Source organism: Trachypithecus francoisi, unplaced genomic scaffold (assembly GCF_009764315.1).
Source record: "Trachypithecus francoisi isolate TF-2019V2 unplaced genomic scaffold, Tfra_2.0 Lachesis_group13, whole genome shotgun sequence".
In the NCBI taxonomy this organism is placed as follows: domain Eukaryota; kingdom Metazoa; phylum Chordata; class Mammalia; order Primates; family Cercopithecidae; genus Trachypithecus; species Trachypithecus francoisi.
In genome coordinates, this window is record NW_022681458.1 from 8,269,022 (window position 1) to 8,291,053 (window position 22,032).

Consider the following 22,032-nt stretch of genomic DNA (forward strand, 5'->3'; position numbering starts at 1 on the left):
CAGATAACTAGCTAGAGCCCATCCCTTTGTTTCGGCCCATCCCTTTGTTTCCCATAAGGAATACTTTTAGTTAATCTATAATCTATAGAAATGATGCTTATCACTGGCTTGCTGTCAATAAATATGTGGGTAAATCTCTGTTCAGAGCTCTGAAGGCTGTGAGTCCCCTGATTTCCCACTCCACACTCTATATTTCTGTGTGTGTGTGTCTTTAATTCCTCTAGTGCTGCTGGGTTAGGGTCTCCACGACCGAGCTGGTCTCGGCAGTAGGTCCTGGAAATGTGAAAAAAGCATTTCCATAAAGGCACACAGAACTATCTTATTGCTATGCTCAAGGCATGCCAAATTAGATTGAGGAAAAGTCAAGTGTATCTGTAATATTGTTTGGGTGAGTCACCATACACACAACTGGGAAAGTACCTTTCTGTTGGCACAGGTTATGCCCCAAATGAAGACGTTTAGGGGCATGTTGCCTTGGGGTAGTCCATCACAAAGGGTCCCATCTTATAGGGTCAACTCTGAGGAAAGGTTTGCATAAGGCATGAGAGCAAAAGGACAACTGAACTAGGCAGGCTGAAAAAAATTAAGAGCAGCATGCTCTTAATTTTTTACAGAAAAATCATGGCCTGAACACATCATTAACCAACAAAGACTGTGATAATGGGTTTGGATATGCTCTAGAACCCTTAGAGTCCAGTCTGCATGGAATGGCACCTAAGAAACAGCAGGAATGGGACAGTGAGCTGGCACCATCCCACAGAGGCACACAGGGTCTCACATTGAACTCTGAAATCAACATGCTACGAGGTGTCTGGGTAGTTGCTTTATGCAATAACCATACAAGAAGTATCAGAATAAGATAGACTGTCAGGGCTTTTGAAAAATGAGTTCATTTTTTACTAAGCCAGACGAGGGAAGTTACATGTGTGAAGATACTCACTGAGTAGTTTGCTGGGGTTAGGTTTGCTTTTGGAGCAGTTCAGGGATGAAAAGAGTTTTGAAGTGGTAGGAAGGCATGGGCAGTTTCATGGTGGTTTTGTATGTTGGAAATCACCACTCTGGGTAGAGTAGAATGAATTGGTGTGTACCTACAGAATTGGTTACATAAATCTCATTGTTCAGTGGTCAGCAAAGAGTGGCACACCAGTGTCACTCAGAGGTAGTGGATCTATAACAATTCTGGCTAGTTTTAACAGCTGAAAGAAAACACAAGTTCAGTTTTGATATATCCTGGATTAGTGCTGTCATAAATGGAAAGTGTTGCTTTTACAGAAGTGTAAAGTTTGTTTGTTTTAAAGACATGATCTCGCTCTGCAGCTGTTGCTTAGGCAAGATGATAGCTCACTGTAACCACGAATTCCTGACCTCGAGTGATCCTTCCTCCTCAGCATTCCCAGTAGCTAGGACTACAGACATGCTATCACACCTAGCTAATAAAATATATATATCTTTTTGTAGAGATGGGAATGATATTGACCCACTCTGTTGTCCCAGCAAGAGCATATTGTTTAAAGATTTTTCAGAATTGAAAAACCTCTTTTTAAAATATCTCAGCTCAAAAACAGAAGAGTGCTAGAGGCCTGTATGTGGGTATTCATCTTTTATAAAAGAGTTTGATAAGGTTTTCAAAGTGGAAAAAGGGGACATTTCCTCTGGTGCAAAGATGACCATCTGGAGATCCCTAAAATGAATATCCTCCATGGAAACACTGGTACCTTCTCACCAAGCACACCAAGCAAGGAAAGGCATGACCCTGTGAGCTCCAAGAGACCTGGAGACTTATAACCATTTCAGTAGGGTCCAAAAAGCCAAAATGCCAGACATTTTTTCTGGCTGGAGCTCAACACAGCTGGTTTTAATTTGGCTTACATCATATACTGGAAAGCATCTGGAAGAGGGAATGATCCTTTCTGTCCATCATCTTCTTCCCCTCTGATTCCACTTTCTGTCTCCAAACAGGTAGAGAGACTTTCCCATCTTGGGAAATCATTCATACAACAGCTTACCTTTCTAGGAATTTCTAATTCCACTTTCTCATCAACTTTCTCAATAAATGAAGATTCATTTCCTTTTCTCACACTCTCCTTTAAACTCTTTCAGTATAACATCAATCACCACCAATCTTGTATTAGTCTGTTCTCACACTGCTATAAAGACATACTCAAGACTGGCTAATTTTTAAAAGAAAGAGGTTTAAATGACTCACAATCCCACATGGCTGGGGAGGCCTCAGGAAACTTACAATCATGACAGAAGGTGAGAGATAACCAAAGGCATGTCTCACATGGCAGCAGGCGAGAGAGAGAGAGAGAGGAAGAGCTTGTGAGTGAAGGAGGAAGAGCCCCTTATAAAACCATCAGCTCTCATGAGAACTCACTCAGCATGACAAGAACAGCATGGGGAAAACTGCCCACATGATCCAATCAGCTCCCACCAGGTCCCACCCTTAACACATGAGGATTATGGAAATTACAATTTGAGATGAGATTTGGGTGGAAACAGAGTCAAACCATATCATTCTGCCCCTGGTCCCTCCCAAATTTCATGTCTTTTCACATTTCAAAACCAATTGTGCCTTCCCAACAATCCTCCAAAGTCTTAACTCATTTCAGCACTAACTCAAAAGTCCATAGTCCAAGGTCTCATCTGAGACAAGTCAAGTCCCTTCCCCCTATGAGCCTGTAAAATCAAAAACAAGTTCGTAACTTCCAAGACACAATGGGGGTACAGAAATTGGGTAAATGTTCCCATTCCAAATGGGAGAAATTGGCCAAAAAAGGGGGGATACAGGCCCCATGCAAGTCCAAAACCAGGCAGGGCAGTCATTAAATCTTAAACCTCCAAAATGATCTCCTTTGACTTCATGTCTCACATCTAGGTTAAGGTGATGACAGAAATGGGCTCCCACAGTCTCAGGCAGCTCAAACTCTGTGGCTTTGCAGGGTAAAGCCCCCCTCTATGCTGTCTTCAGAGACTGGCATTGAATGTCTGCGGCTTTTCCAGGCACATATGCAAGCTATTGGGTCTACTATTTGGGGTTCTGGAGGATGGTGGCCTTCTTCTCACAACTCCACTAGGCAGTGCCCCAGTGGAGACTCTGTGTGGGGGCTCCAACCTCACATTTCTTTACCACCCTGCCCTAGCAGAGGTTCCCCATAAGGGCTCCACCCATGCAGCAAACTTCTGCCTGGACATCCAAGCATTTCCATACACCCTCTACAATTTATGCAGTGGTTCCTAAACCTAAATTTTTATCTTCTGTGTGCCTGCAGGCCCAACACCACATCGATGCTGCCAAGACTTGAGGCTTGCACCCTCTGAATCAATGGCCTGAGCTGTACCATGGCCCCTTTTAGCCATGGCTGGAGTCACTGGGACACAGGGCACCAAGTCCTGAGGCTGCACACAGCACGGGGGGCCTGGACCCAGCCCACAAAACAATTTTTCCTTCCTAGGCCTCCAGGTCTGTGATGGGAGGGTCTGCTGCAAAGGTCTCTGACATGCCCTGGAGCAAATTTTCCAAACTTTTATGCTCTGCTTCCCTTTTAAACCTAAATTCCAATTTCAGATCATCTCTCTCAAGTTCATAGTTCCACAGATCTCTAGGGCAGGGGCAAAAATGCCACCAGTCTCTTTGCTAAAGCATAGCAAGAGTAACCTTTGCTCCAGTTCCCAACAAGTACCTCATCTCCATCTGAGACTCAGCCTGGACTTCATTGTCCACAACATTATCAGCATTTTGGTCGAAACCATTCAACAAGCCTCTAGGAAGTTCCTAACTTTCCCACATCTTCCTGTCTTCTTCTGAGCTCTCCAAACTGTTCCAACCTCTGCCTGTTACCCAGTTCCAAAGTCACTTGCACATTTTCAAGTATCTTTATAGCAGTACCCCACTCTCCATGGCACCAATTTACTGTATTAGTCCATTCTCACACTGCTATAAAGACAAACCCAAGACTGGGTCATCTATAAAGGAAAGAGCTTTAATTGACTCACAGTTCCATGTTGCTGTGGGGGCCTCAGGAAACTTATAATCCTGGCAGAAGGTGAGAGAGATGCAAAGCCATGTCTTATATAGTGGCAAGCAAGAAAGAGAGAGGAAGAGCTTGCAAGTGAAGGGATAAGGGCTCCTTATAAAACCATCAGATCTCATAAGAACTCACTATGATGAGGGCAGCAGGTGGAAAACTGCCCCCATGATCCAATCATCTCCCACCAGGTCCCATCCTCAACACGTGGGGATTATGGGGATTACAATTCAAGTTGAGATTTGGTGGGGGACACAGAGCCAAACCATGTTAAATCTGGTGTGACCTCATGCTGGGAAAAGTGGATTCACTATTAAATACATTAGCCTGTTCTTTACCACACTCAAAAATTAGCCTTGTTAATGTGCAATTCTCTAAGGGGCATAGCAAGAGTGATCTGTGCCACAGTTCCCAATTTGTTCTGCTCCACTGAGATGACAGTGAAGATTTGAGCAATATAGTTAACTCTAGAGAATATGTTCAAATTGAAAAACTGTAAGAGAAAAAGGGGAAAAAAAGGAGGTATCACAGAGGAGAATGGAAACTTCAACACCAATGGCCGAATAGGAACAGTTCCGGTCTGCAGCTCCCAGCATGATCGACGCAGAAGACAGGTGATTTCTAACTGAGGCACCTGGTTCATCTCAATGGGACTGGTTGTATAGTGGGTGTAGCCCACTGAGGGTGTGTGAAGCAGGGCGGGGCATCACCTCACCTAGGAAGTGCAAGAGGGTGAGGGATTTCCCCTTCCTAGACAAGGGAACCTGTGACAGACTATACCTGGAAAAATGGGACACTGCTGCCCAAATATTGTGCTTTTCTCAAGGTCTGATTAACCAGCAGACAAGGAGATTCTCTCCCTTGCCTGGCTCAGTGGCTCCCACGCCCATGGAGTCTTGCTTACTGCTAGTGCAGCAGTCTGAGATTGAACTGCAAGGCAGCAGCCTGGCTGGGGGGGGTTGTCTGCCATTGCTGAGGCTCAAGTAGGTAAACAAAGCAGCCGGGAAACTCAAACTGAGCGGAGCCCACCACAGCTCAGCAAAGCCTACTGCCCCTATAGACTCCACCTCTGTGGTCAGGGCATATCTGAACAAAAGGCAGCAGACAACTTCTGCAGACTTAAACATTCCTGTCTGACAGCTCTGAAGAGAGCAGTGGTTCTCCCAGTATGGCATTTGAGCTCTGAGAACGGACAGACTGCCTCCTCAAGTGGTTACCTGACCCCTGTGTAGCCTGGTTGGGAAATACCTCCCAGTAGGAGCTGACAGGATAGGGAGGTGCCCCTTTGGTACAAAGCTTCCAGAGGAAGGATCAGGCAGCAATATTTGCTGTTCTGCAGTATTTGCTGTTCTGCAGCCTTAGCTAGTGACACCCACACAAACAGTGTCTGCAGTAGACCTCCAGCAAACTCCAACAGACCTGCAGCTGAGGGACCTGACTGTTAGAAGGAAAACTAACAAAGAAAGGAATAGCATAAACATCAACAAAAAGGACATCTACACCAAAACCCCATCTGTAGTTAACCAACATCAAAGACCAAAGGTAGATAAAACCACAAAGATGGGGAGAAACTAGAGCAGAAAAGTTGAAAATTCTAAAAACCATAGTGCCTCTTCTCCTCCAAAGGATTGCAGCTCATTGCCAGCAATGGAATAAAGCTGGATGGAGAATTACTTTGACAAGTTGACAGAAGTAGGCTTCAGAAGTTTTGTAATAACAAACTTCTCCAAGCTAAAGGAGCATGTTTGAACCTATCACAAGGAAGCTAAAAACCTTGAAAAAAGGTTAGACGAATGGCTAACTAGAATAAACAGTGTAGAGAAGACCTTAAATGACCTGAAGGAGCTGAAAACCATGGCATGAGAACTTCGTGATGCATGCACAAGCTTCAGTTGTCAATTAGATCAAGTGGAATAAAGGGTATCGGTGACTGAAGATCAAATTAATGAAATAAAGCAGGAAGACTAGGTTAGAGAAAAAAGAGTAAAAAAAAAAACAAGCAAAGCCTACAAGAAATATGGGATTATGGGAAAACACCAAATCTACATTTGATTGGTGTACCTGAAAGTGATGAGGAGAATGGAAACAAGTTGGAAAACACTCTTCAGGATAGTATCCAGGAGAACTTCCCCAACCTAGCAAGGCAGGTCAACATTCAAATTCAGGAAATACAGAGAACACTGCAAAGATACTTCTTGAGAAGAACAACCCCAAGACACATAATTGTCAAATTCACCAAGGTTGAAATGAAGGAAAAAATGTTAAGGGCAGCCAGAGAGAAAGGTCTGGTAACCCACAAAGGGAAGCCCATCAGACTAACAGCAGATCTCTCTGCAGAAACCCTACAAGCTAGAAGACGGTGGGGGCCAATATTCAACATTCTTAAAGAAAAGAATTTTCAACCTGGAATTTCACAGGTCAAACTAAACTTCATAAGTGAAGGAGAAATAAAATCCTTTACAGACAAGCAAATGCTGAGAGATTTTGTCACCACCAGGCCTGCCTTACAAGAGCTCCTGAAGGAAGTACTAAACATGGAAAGAAACAACTGGTACCAGCCACTGCAAAAACATGCCAAATTGTAAAGACGATTGATGCTGTGAAGAAACTGCATCAATTAATGGGTAAAATAACCAGCTAACATCATAATGACAGGGTCAAATTAACACATAACAATATTAACCTTAAATGTAAATGGGCTAAATACCCCAATTAAAAGACACAGACTGACACATTGGATAAAGAGTCAAGGCTCATCAGTGTGCTGTATTCAGGAGGCCCATCTCACGTGCAGGGACACACACAGGCTCAAAATAAAGGGATGGAGGAAGATCTACCAAGCAAATAGAAAGCAAAAAAAAAAAAAAAAAGGCAGGGGTTGCAATCCTAGTCTCTGATGAAACAGACTTTAAACCAACAAAAATCTAAAGAGACAAAGAAGGCCATTACATATGGTAAAGGGAGCAATTGAACAAGAAGAGCTTACCATCCTAAATATATATGCACCCAATACAGGAGCACCCAGATTCATAAAGCAAGTTCTTAGAGACCTACAAAGAGACTTAGACTCCCACACAATAATAATGGGACACTTTAACACCCCACTGTCAATATTAGACAGATCAATGAGACAGAAGGTTAACAAGGATATCCAGGACTTGAACTCAGCTCTGCACCAAGCAGACTAATAGACATCTACAGAACTCTCCACCCCAAGTCAACAGAATATACATTCTTCGCAGCACCACACTGCACTTATCCTAAAATTGACCATATAATTTGAAGTAAAGCATTCCTCAGCAAATGTAAAAGAACAGAAATCACAACAAACTGTCTCTCAGACCACAGTGGAATCAAATTAGAACTCTAGATTAAGAAACTCACTCAAAATCGCACAACTACATGGAAACTGAACAACCTGCTCCTGAATGACTACTGGGTAAATAACGAAGTAAAGGCAGAAATAAAGATGTTCCCTGAAACCAATGAGAAAAAGGACACAACCAGAATCTCTGGGACACATTTAAAGCAGTGTGTAGAGGGAAATTTATAGCATTAAATGCCCACAGGAGAAAGCAGGAAAGATCTAAAATTGACACGCTAACATCACAATTAAAAGAATTACAGGGCTGGGCACAGTGGCTCAAGCCTGTAATCCCAGCACTTTGGGAGGCTGAGATGGGCGGATCCCGAGGTCAGGAGATCGAGACCATCCTGGCTACCACAGTGAAACTCCATCTCTACTAAAAAATACAAAAACTAGCCGGGTGCGGTGGCGGGTGCCTGTAGTCCTAGCTACTCGGGAGGCTGAGGCAGGAGAATGGTGTGAACCCGGGAGGCAGAGCTTGCAGTGAACTGAGATCCGGCCACTGCACTCCAGCCTGGGCGACAGAGCAAGACTCCGTCTCAAAAAACAAACAAACAAACAAAAAGAATTACAGAAGCAAGAGCAAACAAATTCAAAATCTAGCAGAAGGGAAGAAATAACTAAGATCAGAGCAGAACTGAAAGATATAGAGACAAAAAAAAAAAACCCTTCAAAAAAAATCAACGAATCCAGGAGCTGGTTTTTTGAAAAGATCAACAAAATTGATAGACTAGCACTAGTAAGACTAACAAAGAAGAAAAGAGGGAAGAATAAAATAGACGCAATAAAAATGATAAAGGGGATATCACCACCCATCCCATGGAAACACAAACTACCATCAGAGAATACTATAAACACCTTAATGCAAATAAACTAGAAAATCAATAAGAAATGGATAAATTCCTGGACACATACACCCTTGCAAGACTAAAACAGGAAGAAGTTGAACCTCTGAATAGACCAATAACAGGCTCTGAAATTGAGGCAATAATTAATAGCCTACCAACGAAAAAAAGTCCAGGACCAGATGGATTCACAGCCGAATTCTACCAGAAGTACAAACAGGAGCTGGTACCATTCCTTCTGAAACCATTCCAATCAATAGAAAAAGAGGGAATCCTCCCTAACTCATTTTATGAGGCCAGCATCATCCTGATACCAAAGGTTGATAGAGACACAACAACAAAAAAAGAGAATTTTAGACCAATATCCCTGATGAACATCGATGCAAAAATCCTCAATAAAATACTGGCAAACAAAATCCAGCAGCACATTGAAAAGCTTATCCACCATGATCAAGTTGGCCTTATCCCTCAGATACAAGGCTGGTTCAGGATACGCAAATCAATAAACGTAATCCATCACATAAACAGAACCAATGACAAAACCACATGATTATCTCAATAGATGCAGAAAAGGCCTTCAACAAAATTCAACATTTCTTCAAGCTAAAAACTTGCAATAAACTAGGTATTGATGGAATGTATCTCAAAATAATAAGAGCTATTTATGACAAACCCACAGCCAATATCATACTGAATGGGCAAAAACTGGAAGCACTCCCTTTGAAAACCAGCACAAGACAAGGATGCCCTCTATCATCACTCCTATTCAACATACTGTTGGAAGTTCTGGCCAGGGGAATCAGGCAAGAGAAATAAATAGAGAGTATTCAATTAGGAAAAGAGGAAGTCAAATTGTCACTGTTTGCAGATAACATGATTGTATATTTAGAAAACCCCATCATCTCAGCCCAAAATCTCAAGTTGATAAGCAACTTCAGCAAAGTCTCAGGATACAAAATCAATGTGCAAAAATCACAAGCATTCCTATACACCAATAACAGACAAACAGAGAGCCAAATCATGAGTGAACTCCCATTCACAATTGCTACAAAGAGAATGAAATACTTAGGAATGCAACTTAAAAGGGATGTGAAGGACCTCTTCAAGGAGAACTACAAACCACTGCTCAATGAAATAAAAGAAGACACAAACACATGGAAGAACATTCCATGCTCATGGATAGGAAGAATCAATATTGTGAAAATGGCCATACTGCCCAAGGTAATTCATAGATTCAATGCCATCCCCATCAAGCTACCAATGACTTCCTTCACAAAATTGGAAGAAACTAGTTTAAAGTTCGTATGGAATCAAAAAAGAGCCTGCATTGCCAAGACAATCCTAAGCCAAAAGAACAAAACTGGAGGCATCACGCTACCTGACTTCAAACTATACTACAAGGCTACAGTAACCAAAACAGCATGGTACTGGTACCAAAAAAGATATATAGACCAGTGGAACAGAACAGTGGGCTCAGAAATAACACCACACATCTACAACCATCTGATCTTTGACAAACCTGACAAAAACAAGAAATGGGGAAAGGATTCCCTATTTAATAAATGGTGCTGGGAAAACTGGCTAGCCACATGTAAAAAACTGGAAGTGGATCCCTTCCTTACACCTTATACAAAAATTAATTCCAGATGGATTAAAGACTCAAATGTTAGACCTAAAACCATAAAAACTCTGGAAGAAAACCTAGGCAATATCATTCAAGACATAGGCATGGGCAAGGACTTCATGACTAAAACACCAAAAGCAATGGCAACAATACCCAAAATAGACAAATGGGATCTAATTAAACTAAAGAGCTTCTCGACAGCAAAAGAAACTACTATCAGAGTGAACAGGCAACTTACAGAATGGTAGAAAAATTTTGCAATCTACCCATCTGACAAAGGGCTAATATCCAGAACCTACAAATAACTCAAACACATTTATAAGAGAAAAAAAAACATCAAAAAGTGGGCAAAGGATATGAACAGACACTTCGCAAAAGAAGACATTTATGCAGTCAAAAGACACATGAATAAATGCTCATCATCCCTGGTCATCAGAGAAATGCAAATCAAAACCACAATGTGATACCATCTCACGCTAGTTAGAATGGTGATTATTAAAAAGTCAGGAAACAACAGATGCTGGAGAGGATGTGGAGAAATAGGAACGCTTTTACCCTGTTGGTGGGAGTGTAAATTAGTTCAACCATTGTGGAAGACAGTGTGGCAATTCCTCAAGGATCTAGAACTAGAAATACCACCTGACGCAGCAATACCATTACTGGGTATATACCCAAAGGACTATAATGATGCTACTCTAAAGACACACACACACGTATGTTTATTGTGGCACTATTCACAATAGCAAAGACCTGGAACCAACCCAAATGTCCATCAATGATAGACTGGATTAAGAAAATGTGGCACGTATACACTATGGAATATTATGTAGCCATAAAAAAGGATGAGTTCATGTCCTTTGCAGGGACATGGATGAAGCTGTAAACCATCATTCTCAGCAAACTATCACATGGACAGAAAACCAAACACTGCATGTTCTCACTCATAGGTGGGAATTGAACAATGAGAACACTGGACACAGACCAGGGAACATCACACACTGGGGACTGTTTGGGGGTGGGGAACTGGGGGAGGGATAGCATCAGGAAAAATACCTAATGTGAACGACGAGTTGACAGGTGCAGCAAACCAACATAGCACATGTATACCTATGTATCAAACTTGCACGTTGTGCCCATGTACCCTAGAACATAAAGTATAATAATAAAAAAGAAAGAAAAAAGAAAAACCGGAAGAAAAGGGCAACAGTCACTATTTAAATGCCATCCCACTTTTCAACATTTTTACCCTAATAAACACATATTTTATAATTGAATAACTACATTGCATAAGGGAGAAAACCACCAATGAAAAAATCATCATGTGGTTTGATCAAAAAGAAAAATGAAGCTTAGAGTCTTTTGCAACAATACATATGTTAATAAAAAGAAGTACGGAAATAAGAATACACAAGGATCTAAAGTCATGGAAGTTCATATACATTCGGTGAATATGACATAAAAAGGCTGAATTCTCTCATGACATACATGCACACCAAGGAAAAAGAAACAATATTCAGCTCCCAGAGTACCATTTCAATGAAACCCAAATATTCTGGATTAATGAAGGCTGCCTGTGAAATTTTTGGTAAAGGAGTAGATCCCATTATAGAAACATGGAGTGGGATAGGGTGGATTTGGTGATGTGATGAGCCTCTCCTGAGAAACGCTTCCCTTCTTGGACACATGTCCATTCATCACTGTCCACAGCTTTACTGGGCTTATAGATACACAGTCTTATCTCCTCCCTAGCGCCTTCCGCCACTTCTTGCTAATTTCAGCATTCCAAGTAGAAGATTCATTTGAGATGCAACCATCACTGTGCCTACCAAACTTTGAGATGTCCCCACATCATGCACCAGACCCCAAATCCTGACCAGAAAATCTTTTGTCAGCACAGATCCCTGTCTGGAAACTGAACTTCATGTGTCATTCTCTAATCACAGACATCCATCCCAACTTAATTGCACCACTTCCACTGAACTGGGTCAACCTCTTTGACACTTCTAGTTTCTGTGAGTGCTTAGGTCTCCTGTGGTCACCGCTCTATCGTTCGCAAGACGGGACCACTAAAAATTATTACGTCAACAATTTTAATTTGCTGTTGCATCATCTTTCCCCTGAAAATCACACAAGCAAAAAATCCAGGATGGGTCAATTCTCAGTGTAGAGTGTCTCTGCTCCTGCCAAATGAAGGGCATGCACAACCATGACTATGGTGCCTTTACAAATGAACTGTCTCCATGAGTCACACCAGTCCTTGCCCATCCTTTGACAAACATTCGTGTCTGCCTCTTCTTCCTCTCATTGACCGTTTAAAACCTGAAATACCCTACTAGTGACCCCTTAACAGTTTATCTCATGGAAGACTATTACGACAACAAGCAGAAATAAAAGCACTGGAAAGAGAAGTAGATATAGAAGCAATTGTAAGTAAATACACTTTTTTTAAAAGTGTTTTGCTTGGAACATTGATTGGATGAAGGCACAGATACAGACCTGAGATAGTGGCTTCCTGTTGGCACAGTTGATGCCCCCAATGAAGACCATGTTGGGCATGATCGGCCTGGGGTAGTCCATCACAAAGTCCCCTCGGAACAGCCACACAGACGCATGGCTGAGAAGATCCACCACTGACACCTCTCTCTGAAAAAGCTCAGAGGCAAGGCTTGCATAAGGGGCAGAAAGAGCATGGCAAATGTAGGACAGGGCCAGAGGGTAGAGCATGTTCTTGACCCTTTGCAGGAATGTCATGTGGTCTGAATTGGCTGTTAATAACTTAGGAATATAGGAGTAAGGATTTGGACACTGTGTGCCCTTAAAGTCTAAATCGCATGGAATGTTTCTTAAAAAAAACACGGAAGGAATTGACAGGTACTTAGCCAGCACTGCCCCACAGAGGTAAATGGGGTCTGTTAAAACCACATCAAAGGAAGTAGCATTCAGGTGCCTCATTAGGGTCTCATTATACAGTATCTCCATACAAGACCTATGAAAGACCAAAGATATATTTTTCAAAATTGCCATACTTTTAGAAAATGTCTTCAGAAAATGTTCTGTTTCAAAGTACAGTTGAGTATGGCCCAGCATAAGGCGATCAAATTCATCCTGGGTCCACGGAATGGCATAGGTTGTCAGGGTGAAGAAGTTCTCTTCTTTGATGTGCATTTTCACCTCCGGGGTGAGGACCACCGCCTGGTGACCTCTGGCATGGAGCTCCCGCACGGCCTCCCGCATGCTAAGCCAGTGGCTGCCATCAATGGGTACCACCAGCACTTTCCCACTCTCAGCCCAGGGCTGGACACTGAGGAGGAGCAGCAGTCCTGTAGCCAGCCACAGCAGGGGAACCTGGGGTCCTGTGGCCATCTCAGCAGAAGCCGCCAACAGCTGACTGTCCACCCCACGCTGTGCCTCCTACATTTGTTTTCTTCATCTTAATTACCTTGTCACTGAGCCACCTAGCAAATCATCATGTAATTGGAAGACAGAGTGCCCTCCTCTAGTTAATTATTACCGATAAACCAATCATTGTCTTTCATTATGGGCCCCACTTTGGGAAAGACCGATCACTCCTATCTTGAAAAACTCATCTGACCCTGCGCTTGCTCTGGGGAACATCCAAGTTTACGCTCTTGTTTCTCATCCAATTCCCAACACAAGGCTGTGAACACCCATTTCATGTCACTGCCTCCTACTTCTCTATGAACCACATTTATCAGGCTGCAGCTGAGGTCTGAGGAGTCACCACTGCCCTAGTCCCCAACCATATGCTCTCTGCTGGATGTGACCCTATTTGCTAGTGCTTCAAACTCTTTCTTCTCGTGTATGAGTAACACAGCACATCCAAAAAACAGACAACATTTTAAAGCCAGCTTTCTCTAAACAGAGTGTGTAGGCTGGCTATCTGGTTTTGGTCATTTTTCACACCAGGATGTTTCTTGTAAGGATCAAAGAGGACTCTCTCTGAAGTGGCTGTCAATAGGAAAAAAAGCTGCAGGGAGGCTGAGCTCAAGATGTGGTTATTGGATTCTTGGGAAGACCTTGCTGAGGATTCTCCATCTATCCCATGGAATAAGAGGTCCTGCTGTCTAAAGCACATATGGGCAAGATAACCCTAGCAAGGACCCACGGTGGGTTCAGGGAGCTCCCTGCTCACCAAGGAACCAGGGGAGCTAGAACCTGGCCTCAGATCTTGCACAGTCTGAATTCCTCCTCTGAATGCTGAAGGCTCCAGTCTTCTGCAAGTCTGCTTAAAGACTAAAGTGTCCATTCATCCAGGCCTTTATTTCATCCTGAAAATTATGATCAGGCTTTTCTCCAAGTCAATCCAGCACCAAGTTCTGATAAGAATGGTTCCTCCAGAACAGCATGGGCTGCATAATTTGTGGGGACCCAAGTTCAAATTTCAGATGGAGAATTAAATGTGTGCCCTTCTAAGAGAGAGAGACCCTGAGCACTCACAAGGGTCTCAAGTCCATGAGGTTCGTCCTGCTCCAGAAAGTCACCACTATATGTGCTCACAAGATTGCTCATGCCTCCTTGTACTGGTCACCCCAGGATGATGTGGGCAGGTTCTCTGGTCTGTGCATACTTTCTATCTCACTGTCTCTGTGTCTTCTTGCCTGGCCATGTCTGCCATTTCTGTTAAGGCTGAGGCTTCCCTTAGGGAGGATGTTACCCCCATTAGAGATCCACATTGATAATAGATTCCACCTTTGGACAGAAACTATGGGACAGGCAGCGAATGTAAGCATCCACCAGGGGCACACTCAGCTCAAGGGCAGCACAAGTAGGATGGCACAGAGAAGGAAGGTCTTCAAGGGCTTTGGGAACTCTCCAGGGGAGAACAATTCCTGGGGAATTGTGAGGATATAAAGGGCTAGAAAGGGATTCTTAGCTGTAAGTGCAACATCTCAGCCTCTGAATTATACTTCCAACCCATTTAAAATTCTTTCCCTCTAAGCACCCTCCTGATGAGCCCAAGGTGAGGGGTGGAACACACCTGGGAGGTTGCTCTTGCCACATTCATGGGCTCCCGTGTTCTACCTCCAAGTAGTGGTGTTTTATTTAGACAGTGAAGTCATCTGATTTCAAGTGACACATCTGGAACACCTAGACACTGGGGAGGCCCATGTACCTTGGAAGATGGTGGTACTCCAGAGACCTGGAGGTGCTGAGGAGAGTAGAACTACAGGGAGGGAGGAGCTCCTGGTGCCTGGGAAACAGGAGCAGCTGCGGTCTGGAGATGAGGAGGGGTCTGGGCTGCACAGATAGACTTGGAGCCATCTGAATATGTGGTGGTTGAAGCCATGGGTGTCAGTGAGGTCACCCCAGCAAAGTCCAGAGACAGAAAAACGCATCCCGAAAGCCTGATCTGTGTGGTCTTGTTCGCCTCTGCCAATCTCACAGACCTAAACATACGAATTGGAACTCTAGAAACTAATCTTCACATCTTGGGGTGGACAAAGTTTCCTTAGGGTACAAAAAGTACAAACAATAAAAACTTTGCTAGAATGTACCTCATCAAAATCTAGAACTTTTGCTCTTTGAAAGGTATTGTTTTTTAAAGATGTAAAAAAAGGAAGACAAGGAGAAAAGGAGATAATTGAATGGTAAGCTGATAGCTCTGAAGGCTGGAGAATAGAACTCTATGGAGTACAGGAACAAAAATTAAATTTAAATGGCCATATAGAGGAAAATCTCCTAGCTTTGAATAAGATGTGGATTTCACTTTAAGCTTAGTGTCTGTGATAAGCAGAATCACAGCCCCACGAAAGTATCTACATTGTAGTTCCTCAAATCTGGGAATATGTTCCATTACAGGTGGAAGAGACTTCACAGATACGATTAAATTAAGGGTTTTGAGTTGGGGAGATCATCCTGGATGTCTGGGTGGGACAATATAATCACAAGGGCTCTTACAAGTGAAAGAGACAGATGTAAGAGTTTGAGACTTGAAGATGCTGCACTGTGTCTCCATGGAAATGGAAAAGTGCCATGGAATTCCAAAATTAAGAAGGAAAAAGGAAATTTCTGTTAAAGGATTGAGCTTACACTCAATGGAAAGAATAAAATTAAGAACAGACAGAATCAGAATGCTAACATCAAAAGAAACTATGAGATTGAAACCATTCTGGGTTTTTTTGTATTTTAAATAAATAAATTTAAAAACCATAGGAGCTGAAACTCCTGAGCTCAATGATTCTCCCACCTGAGCCTCCCAAGTAGCTGGGACCACAGGTGCATTCCATTGCACCTAACTTTTCATATTGGAGTTTAAAAAACTGTTTTCTAAACTTTTAAAACACGATTTTCACATGCCAAAGAAATTTTCATTTTTTTGAGACAGAGCCTGGCTCTGTCACCCAGGCTGGAGTTAGGTGGTGTGAACACATGGCACACTGCAGTCTCCATCTCCTTGTATCAAGTGATCCTCCTGCCTCAGCCTCCCAAGTAGCTGGGACTACAGGCCTGCACCATCACAACTAGATAATGTTTTGATTTTTTGTAGAGATGGAGTCTCAGCATGTTGCCCAGGCTGCTCTCAGACTCCTGGGCTCAAACAATCCTCTTGCCTCAGTCTCCCAAAGGGCTGAAATTACAGGTGTGAGCCACCCACCTGCACACAAATTATTTTCAAATTAAAAGAGATGGGGAATTTTTAAAATAATGTAGGGGTAGCAATACTGATATCAGATAAAATGTATTTTAAGAATTATTATCTAATGATAACAGCAAACTATGTGAAGAAAATACAAGTCTCAAACCTACATGCACCAATCTAATCACTATGTATAAAGCAAAAACTATTCAAGAACCAAAATATAACTGGAGCAGAATTTGTTATGTAAGGGGATTTTTAAAAAGACATCCTTCCCAGAATTGGGAAGGTTTAGTAGAGGGATTTTAAAAGATAGAAAAATCGCCCAGTGTGGTGATGGCTCACACCTGTAATCCCAGCACTTTGGAAAGCCAAGGCTAGTGAATCACTTGAGGTCAGGCGTTTGAGACCAACCTGGCCAACATGATGAAACTCCATCTCCAGAAAAATGCAAAAAAAAATTAGCTGGGCATGGTGGCATGCACCTCTAGTCCCAGCCACTTGGGAGACTGAGGCAGGAGAATCAGTTCAACCCAGGAGGTGGAGGTTGCAATGAGCCGAGATCCCACCACTGCCCGCCAGCCTGGGAAACAGAGCGAGACTCATTCTCCAAAAAAAAAAAAAAAAAAAATAAGAAAAAGAAAAGAAGAGAAAAATTGAAAAGACAGAATTTTAGTTGTGTCCATGGAACATTTATAAACATTGACCATATTGTTGTCACTAACTGCACAGGACTACGGAGCACTTGAAATGTGGCTATTCCAAATGGAGATATGCTGTGTCAGATATATGCTAGAGTTTGAAGACTTAACAAGAAAAAAAATCTATGAAAGATAGCTAAGTCATAATCTCATATTGAATACATGTTGAAAGAATAATATTTGGGATACATCTGGTTTAAGAAAATGCATTATTAAAATTAATTTCAGTGGTTTTTTTTTGCTGGTTTCTAACATGCCCACTAGAAGAGTTTAAATTATGTATGTGGCTTACATTATATTTCTATTGGACAATTCTGTATTAGACCATCAAGTAACCTATTAAGAATTTTATTAAGTAGTGTCTTCACAAGAAACATTCTTATTATAATCCAAAATAACTACAGAAAATAAGAGGGAGATGACTACAAAATTATTAACGATATCAGAATTAGGAAACAGACTTACAGACAGTCACTGCATCAAAGGAGAAATTTTAAAACTGATATTTAAATTATCTAAAAGCAGTGAAAAGAACAGCAATTTTTACCAAAACCTAAGGGACATAGAAAAAGTTTTACTCAGAGCCCTCAATATTTCATTAAGGAAAATCAAATGTAAAGAAACGTAACATTCCTCTAACGCAGTTACAAAAGCAGCTACAAATTAACCAAAAGAAACTAGGATGAAATCATTAAGGCAAAAATAAGCTGCAATTAATGAAACAGAAAATGAAACAGTAAAAAGAATATACAAATTCCACAGTTATTTCTTTGAGAAGACCAATCAAATAATTCAACCTATCATAAACTTTAAATCAAGGAGAAAGAGAGGGAGAAAAAACATAAGATTTCGACTGTGGTCTCGGATATTTGCAGAAAAATTTCAAATCTAAGGGTCAACCAAACCAAGTAAGTAAGGGTGACAAAATAACAAAGGAAATTAATGTAATAAAAATGGTAATGGCATGCCTATCACAGATAACACATGATAAAGATTTTGGTATAAATGATCTTTCATGCACTCAGTAAATTGGCATGAACGTGGCAAAGGTCTCCAGGTGAAACACCTTGTTCTGCAGGAGTCTTTTAAACTTTAGTAATGATGATGACAGTTCTTCCTCTAAGAGGCCTGAGGTGATCTGTGAAAATTCTTCTTTATTCACTTGACCCAGAAACACCACAAAATCACGCAAATCAAGAGGTTTTGGTTTTCCTGTTCACTTAAAGGACATTCGTGAAACTCCCCAGGCCATCAAGTATATGCATATACAAAGAGCCACCAAGTGTCTGAAAGTTGTCACTTTACGGAAGCAGTGTGTACATTTCGATGTTGCAATGGAGGGGCTGGCAACGTGCCCAGGGCCGAACAGTGGGGCTGGACACAGGGTCGGTGGCCCAAATAGGGTGCTGGATTTTAGATGCACATGCTTCAGAATGCAAAGAATAATGCTGAATGTCAGGGTTTAGGTGCAGATTCTCTCATCATTAAGCATATCCAAGTAAACAAAGCATCCAAATGAGCCATGGGTCTTGCAGAGCTCATTATCGGATTAACCCTTACATGATCCCCCACTGCCACATCAAGATGATCTTTACTGATAAAGAACAAATTGTTCCTAAACCTGAGGATGAGGTTGCACAGGAGAAAAAGATATCCCAGAAGAAACTGAAGAAAAAAAAAATGCCTATGGCTCTGGAATAAATTCAGCTTAAAATAAATGCAGGCCGGGCGCGGTGGCTCAAGCCTGTAATCCCAGCACTTTGGGAGGCCGAGATGGGCGGATCACGAGGTCAGGAGATCGAGACCATCCTGGCTAACGCGGTGAAACCCCGTCTCTACTAAAAAAAATACAAAAAACTAGCCGGGCGAGGTGGCAGGCGCCTGTAGTCCCAGTTACTCGGGGAGGCTGAGGCAGGAGAATGGCGTGGGCCCAGGAGGCGGAGCTTGCAGTGAGCTGAGATCCGGCCACTGCACTCCAGCCTGGGCGACAGAGCAAGACTCCGTCTCAAAAAATAAATAAATAAATAAATGCAATAAAACTAAAATAATAATAATGATAACAGATAATATTTATTGGGTGCTCTCTATAACAACATTAAAACCACAATGGTTAGGGTACCTGTCCTAGGTCACATAGCTAGAAAAATGAGAGGGAAGATTTGAGCCAGTGCAGTTCAGTCTAAAGAACATATTCATAGTGAAAAACCAGAAGAAAAGAGCCACAGTCACTATTCAAATGTCTTCCTAATTTTCCACATTTTTACAAATCTAAAGAACATATATATTTTTTACAGCTCAGTAACTACATTGCACAAGGGGAAAAGAAAAGGAGTAGAACAAATATCTTGTGGTTTGATCAAAAACAAAAATAAAGTTTAGTGTCCTTTGCAATAATATCTACACTAATAAAAAGAAGTACAGAAATAAGAATACAAAGGACCTAAACTCATGGAAGTTCATATAAATTCAGTGAATATGACAAAAAAGGGCTCAGTTCTCTCACAAGAAAGATGGTTGCCTCGCTGGGTACAGTGGCTCGTACCTGTAATCCAAGCACTTTGGGAGGCTGAGGCAGGCAGATCACATGAGGTCAGGAGTTCAAGACCAGCCTGGCTAACATGGCGAAACCTTGTCTCTAGTTAAAAAAAAAAAAAAAAAGCCAGGAGTGGTGGCATGTGCCTGTAGTCCCAGCTACTCAGGAGGCTGAGGCTGGAGAATCTCTTAAACGTGGGAGGTGGGGCTGCAGTGAGCTGAGATGGGGCCACTGCCCTCCAGCCTGGGCTATAGGGCGAGACTCAGTCTCAAGAAAAAAAAAAAAAAAAAAAAAAAAAAGGATGGCTCTCTCAATGGATTAAGAAACCAAACTCATTGGTGTGTGAATTTGGTTTCTCAGATCCCAAAGTACTATCTCAATGAAACCCAAATACTCTGGGTTAATCAAAGCTGCCTCTGACATTTTTGGAAAAAGAATAGATCTCACTATAGAAACTTGGAGTGGGATAGGGTGGGTTTGGTGATGTGCTCAGCCCCTCCAGAGAAACCCTTTCCTTCTTGGACAGATGTCCATTCATCACTGGTCCCAGCTTCACTGGGCTTATAAGTTCACAGTCTTATCTCCTCCCTAGTCCCTTCCACCCTCTCTTGATAATGTCAGCATTACAAGTAGAAGAAGACCCTTTTGACATGCAACCATCACTGTACCTTCCCAACTCTATGATGTCCCCACATCATACACCAGACCCCCAACTCCTGGTCAGAAAAACTTCTGTCAGCACAGATCCCTCTCTGGAAACTGAACTCCATGTTTCATTCTCTGATCACAGACATTCATCCCACCTTCACTGTCCCACTTCCACCGAACTGAGTCAACCTCTTTGACACTTCTACTTCCTGTGAGTGCTTAGGTCTCCTGTGGTCACCTCTCTATCTTTGGCAAGATGGGACCACGAAAAATTATCATGTCAACAATTATAACTTACTGTTGCATCATCTTTCCACTGAAAATCAGGCAAGCCCAAAACCCCAGGATAGATCAGTTCCGAATGTAGTGTCCCTGCTCCTCCCCAACTGAAGGACATGCACAACCATGAAGATGGTGCCTTTACAAACAGTGTCCGTGAGTCACAGCAGTCCTTGCCCATCCTTTGATAGACCCTCATCCGTACCTCTTCTTCCTCTCAGTGACCACTGAAAACCTGAAATACACTAGTCCCCTCAACAGTTTATCTCACTGAAGACTGTTACGACAAAGAAGCAAAAATAAAATCTTTAGAAAGATAAGTAGATATGGAAGCACTTGTAAGTAAATACATTTTTTAAAAAGTGTTTTGCCTAGAACATTGATTGGATGAAGGCATCAATACAGACCTGAGATAGTTGTTTCCTGTTGGCACAGTTGATGCCTCCAATGAAGACCATGTTGGGCATGATCGGCCTGGGGTAGTCCATCACAAAGTCCGATCGGAACAGCCACACGGATGCATGGCTGACAAGATCCACCACTGATACCTCTCTCTCAAGAAGCTCAGAGGCAAGGCTTGCATAAGGGGCAGAAAGAGCATGGCAAATGTAGGACAGGGCCAGAGGGTAGAGCATGTTCTTGACTCTTTGCAGGAATGTCATGTGGTCTGAATTGGTCGTTAGTAACTTAGGAATATAGGAGTAAGGATTTGGACACTGTGTGCCCTTAAAGTCTAAGTCACATGGAATGTTCCTCAAAAAAAACACAGTAGGAATCGACAGGTACTTAGCTAGCACCACCCCACAGAGGTTAACCGGGTCTGTTAACACCACATCAAAGGAAGTAGCATTCAGGTGCCTGATCAGGGCCTCATTATGTAGTAGCTCTAAACAAGACCTATGAAAGACCACAGACATATTGTTCATAATTGCCATACTTTTTGAATATCTCTTCAGAAGATGTTCTGTTTCAAAGAACCATTGAGTGTGGCCCAGCACAAGACGATCAAATTCATCCTGGGTCCATGGAATGGCATAGGTTGTCAGGGTGAAAAAGTTCTCTTCTTTGATGTGCATATTCACCTCCGGGGTGAGGACCACCGCCTGGTGGCCTCTGGCATGGAGCTCCCGCACGGCCTCCCGCATGCTGAGCCAGTGGCTGCCATCAGTGGGCACCACCAGCACCTTCCCACTCTCAGCCCAGGGCTGGACACTGAGAAGAAGCAGCAGTCCTGTGGCCAGCTGTGGCAGGGGAACCTGGAGTCCTGTGGCCATCTCAGCAGAAGCTATCAACAGCTGACTGTCCACCCCACGCTGTGCCTGCTACATTTGTTTCCTTCACCTTAATTACCTTATCACTGAGCCACCTAGCAAATCAACATGTAATTGGAAGACAGAGTGCCCTCCTCC

The 22,032-nt window shown here is 42.5% G+C and overlaps 2 protein-coding genes across 4 annotated transcripts in view; both read right to left on the reverse strand.

Annotated features, from left to right (window-relative positions):
- LOC117094361 (UDP-glucuronosyltransferase 1-6) overlaps positions 1 to 22,032 on the reverse strand; it is a 135,759-nt gene that overhangs the window by 38,226 nt on the left and 75,501 nt on the right. Inside the window, exon 1 of one of the 3 annotated variants that reach the window (XM_033229825.1) lies at positions 21,031 to 21,948. The exons of the other annotated variants lie outside the window; for them this stretch is intronic. Coding sequence (XP_033085716.1) covers positions 21,031 to 21,897 — 867 coding nt within the window. The 5' untranslated portion in view covers positions 21,898 to 21,948. Of the gene's footprint in view, positions 1 to 21,030; positions 21,949 to 22,032 lie in introns of those variants that run through there. 3 annotated transcript variants of the gene reach the window in all.
- On the reverse strand, positions 12,310 to 13,301 carry LOC117095198 (UDP-glucuronosyltransferase 1-3-like). The gene has a single exon (XM_033231960.1). The coding sequence runs from the start codon at positions 13,225 to 13,227 to the stop codon at positions 12,310 to 12,312; it is 918 nt and encodes a 305-aa protein (XP_033087851.1). The 5' UTR covers positions 13,228 to 13,301.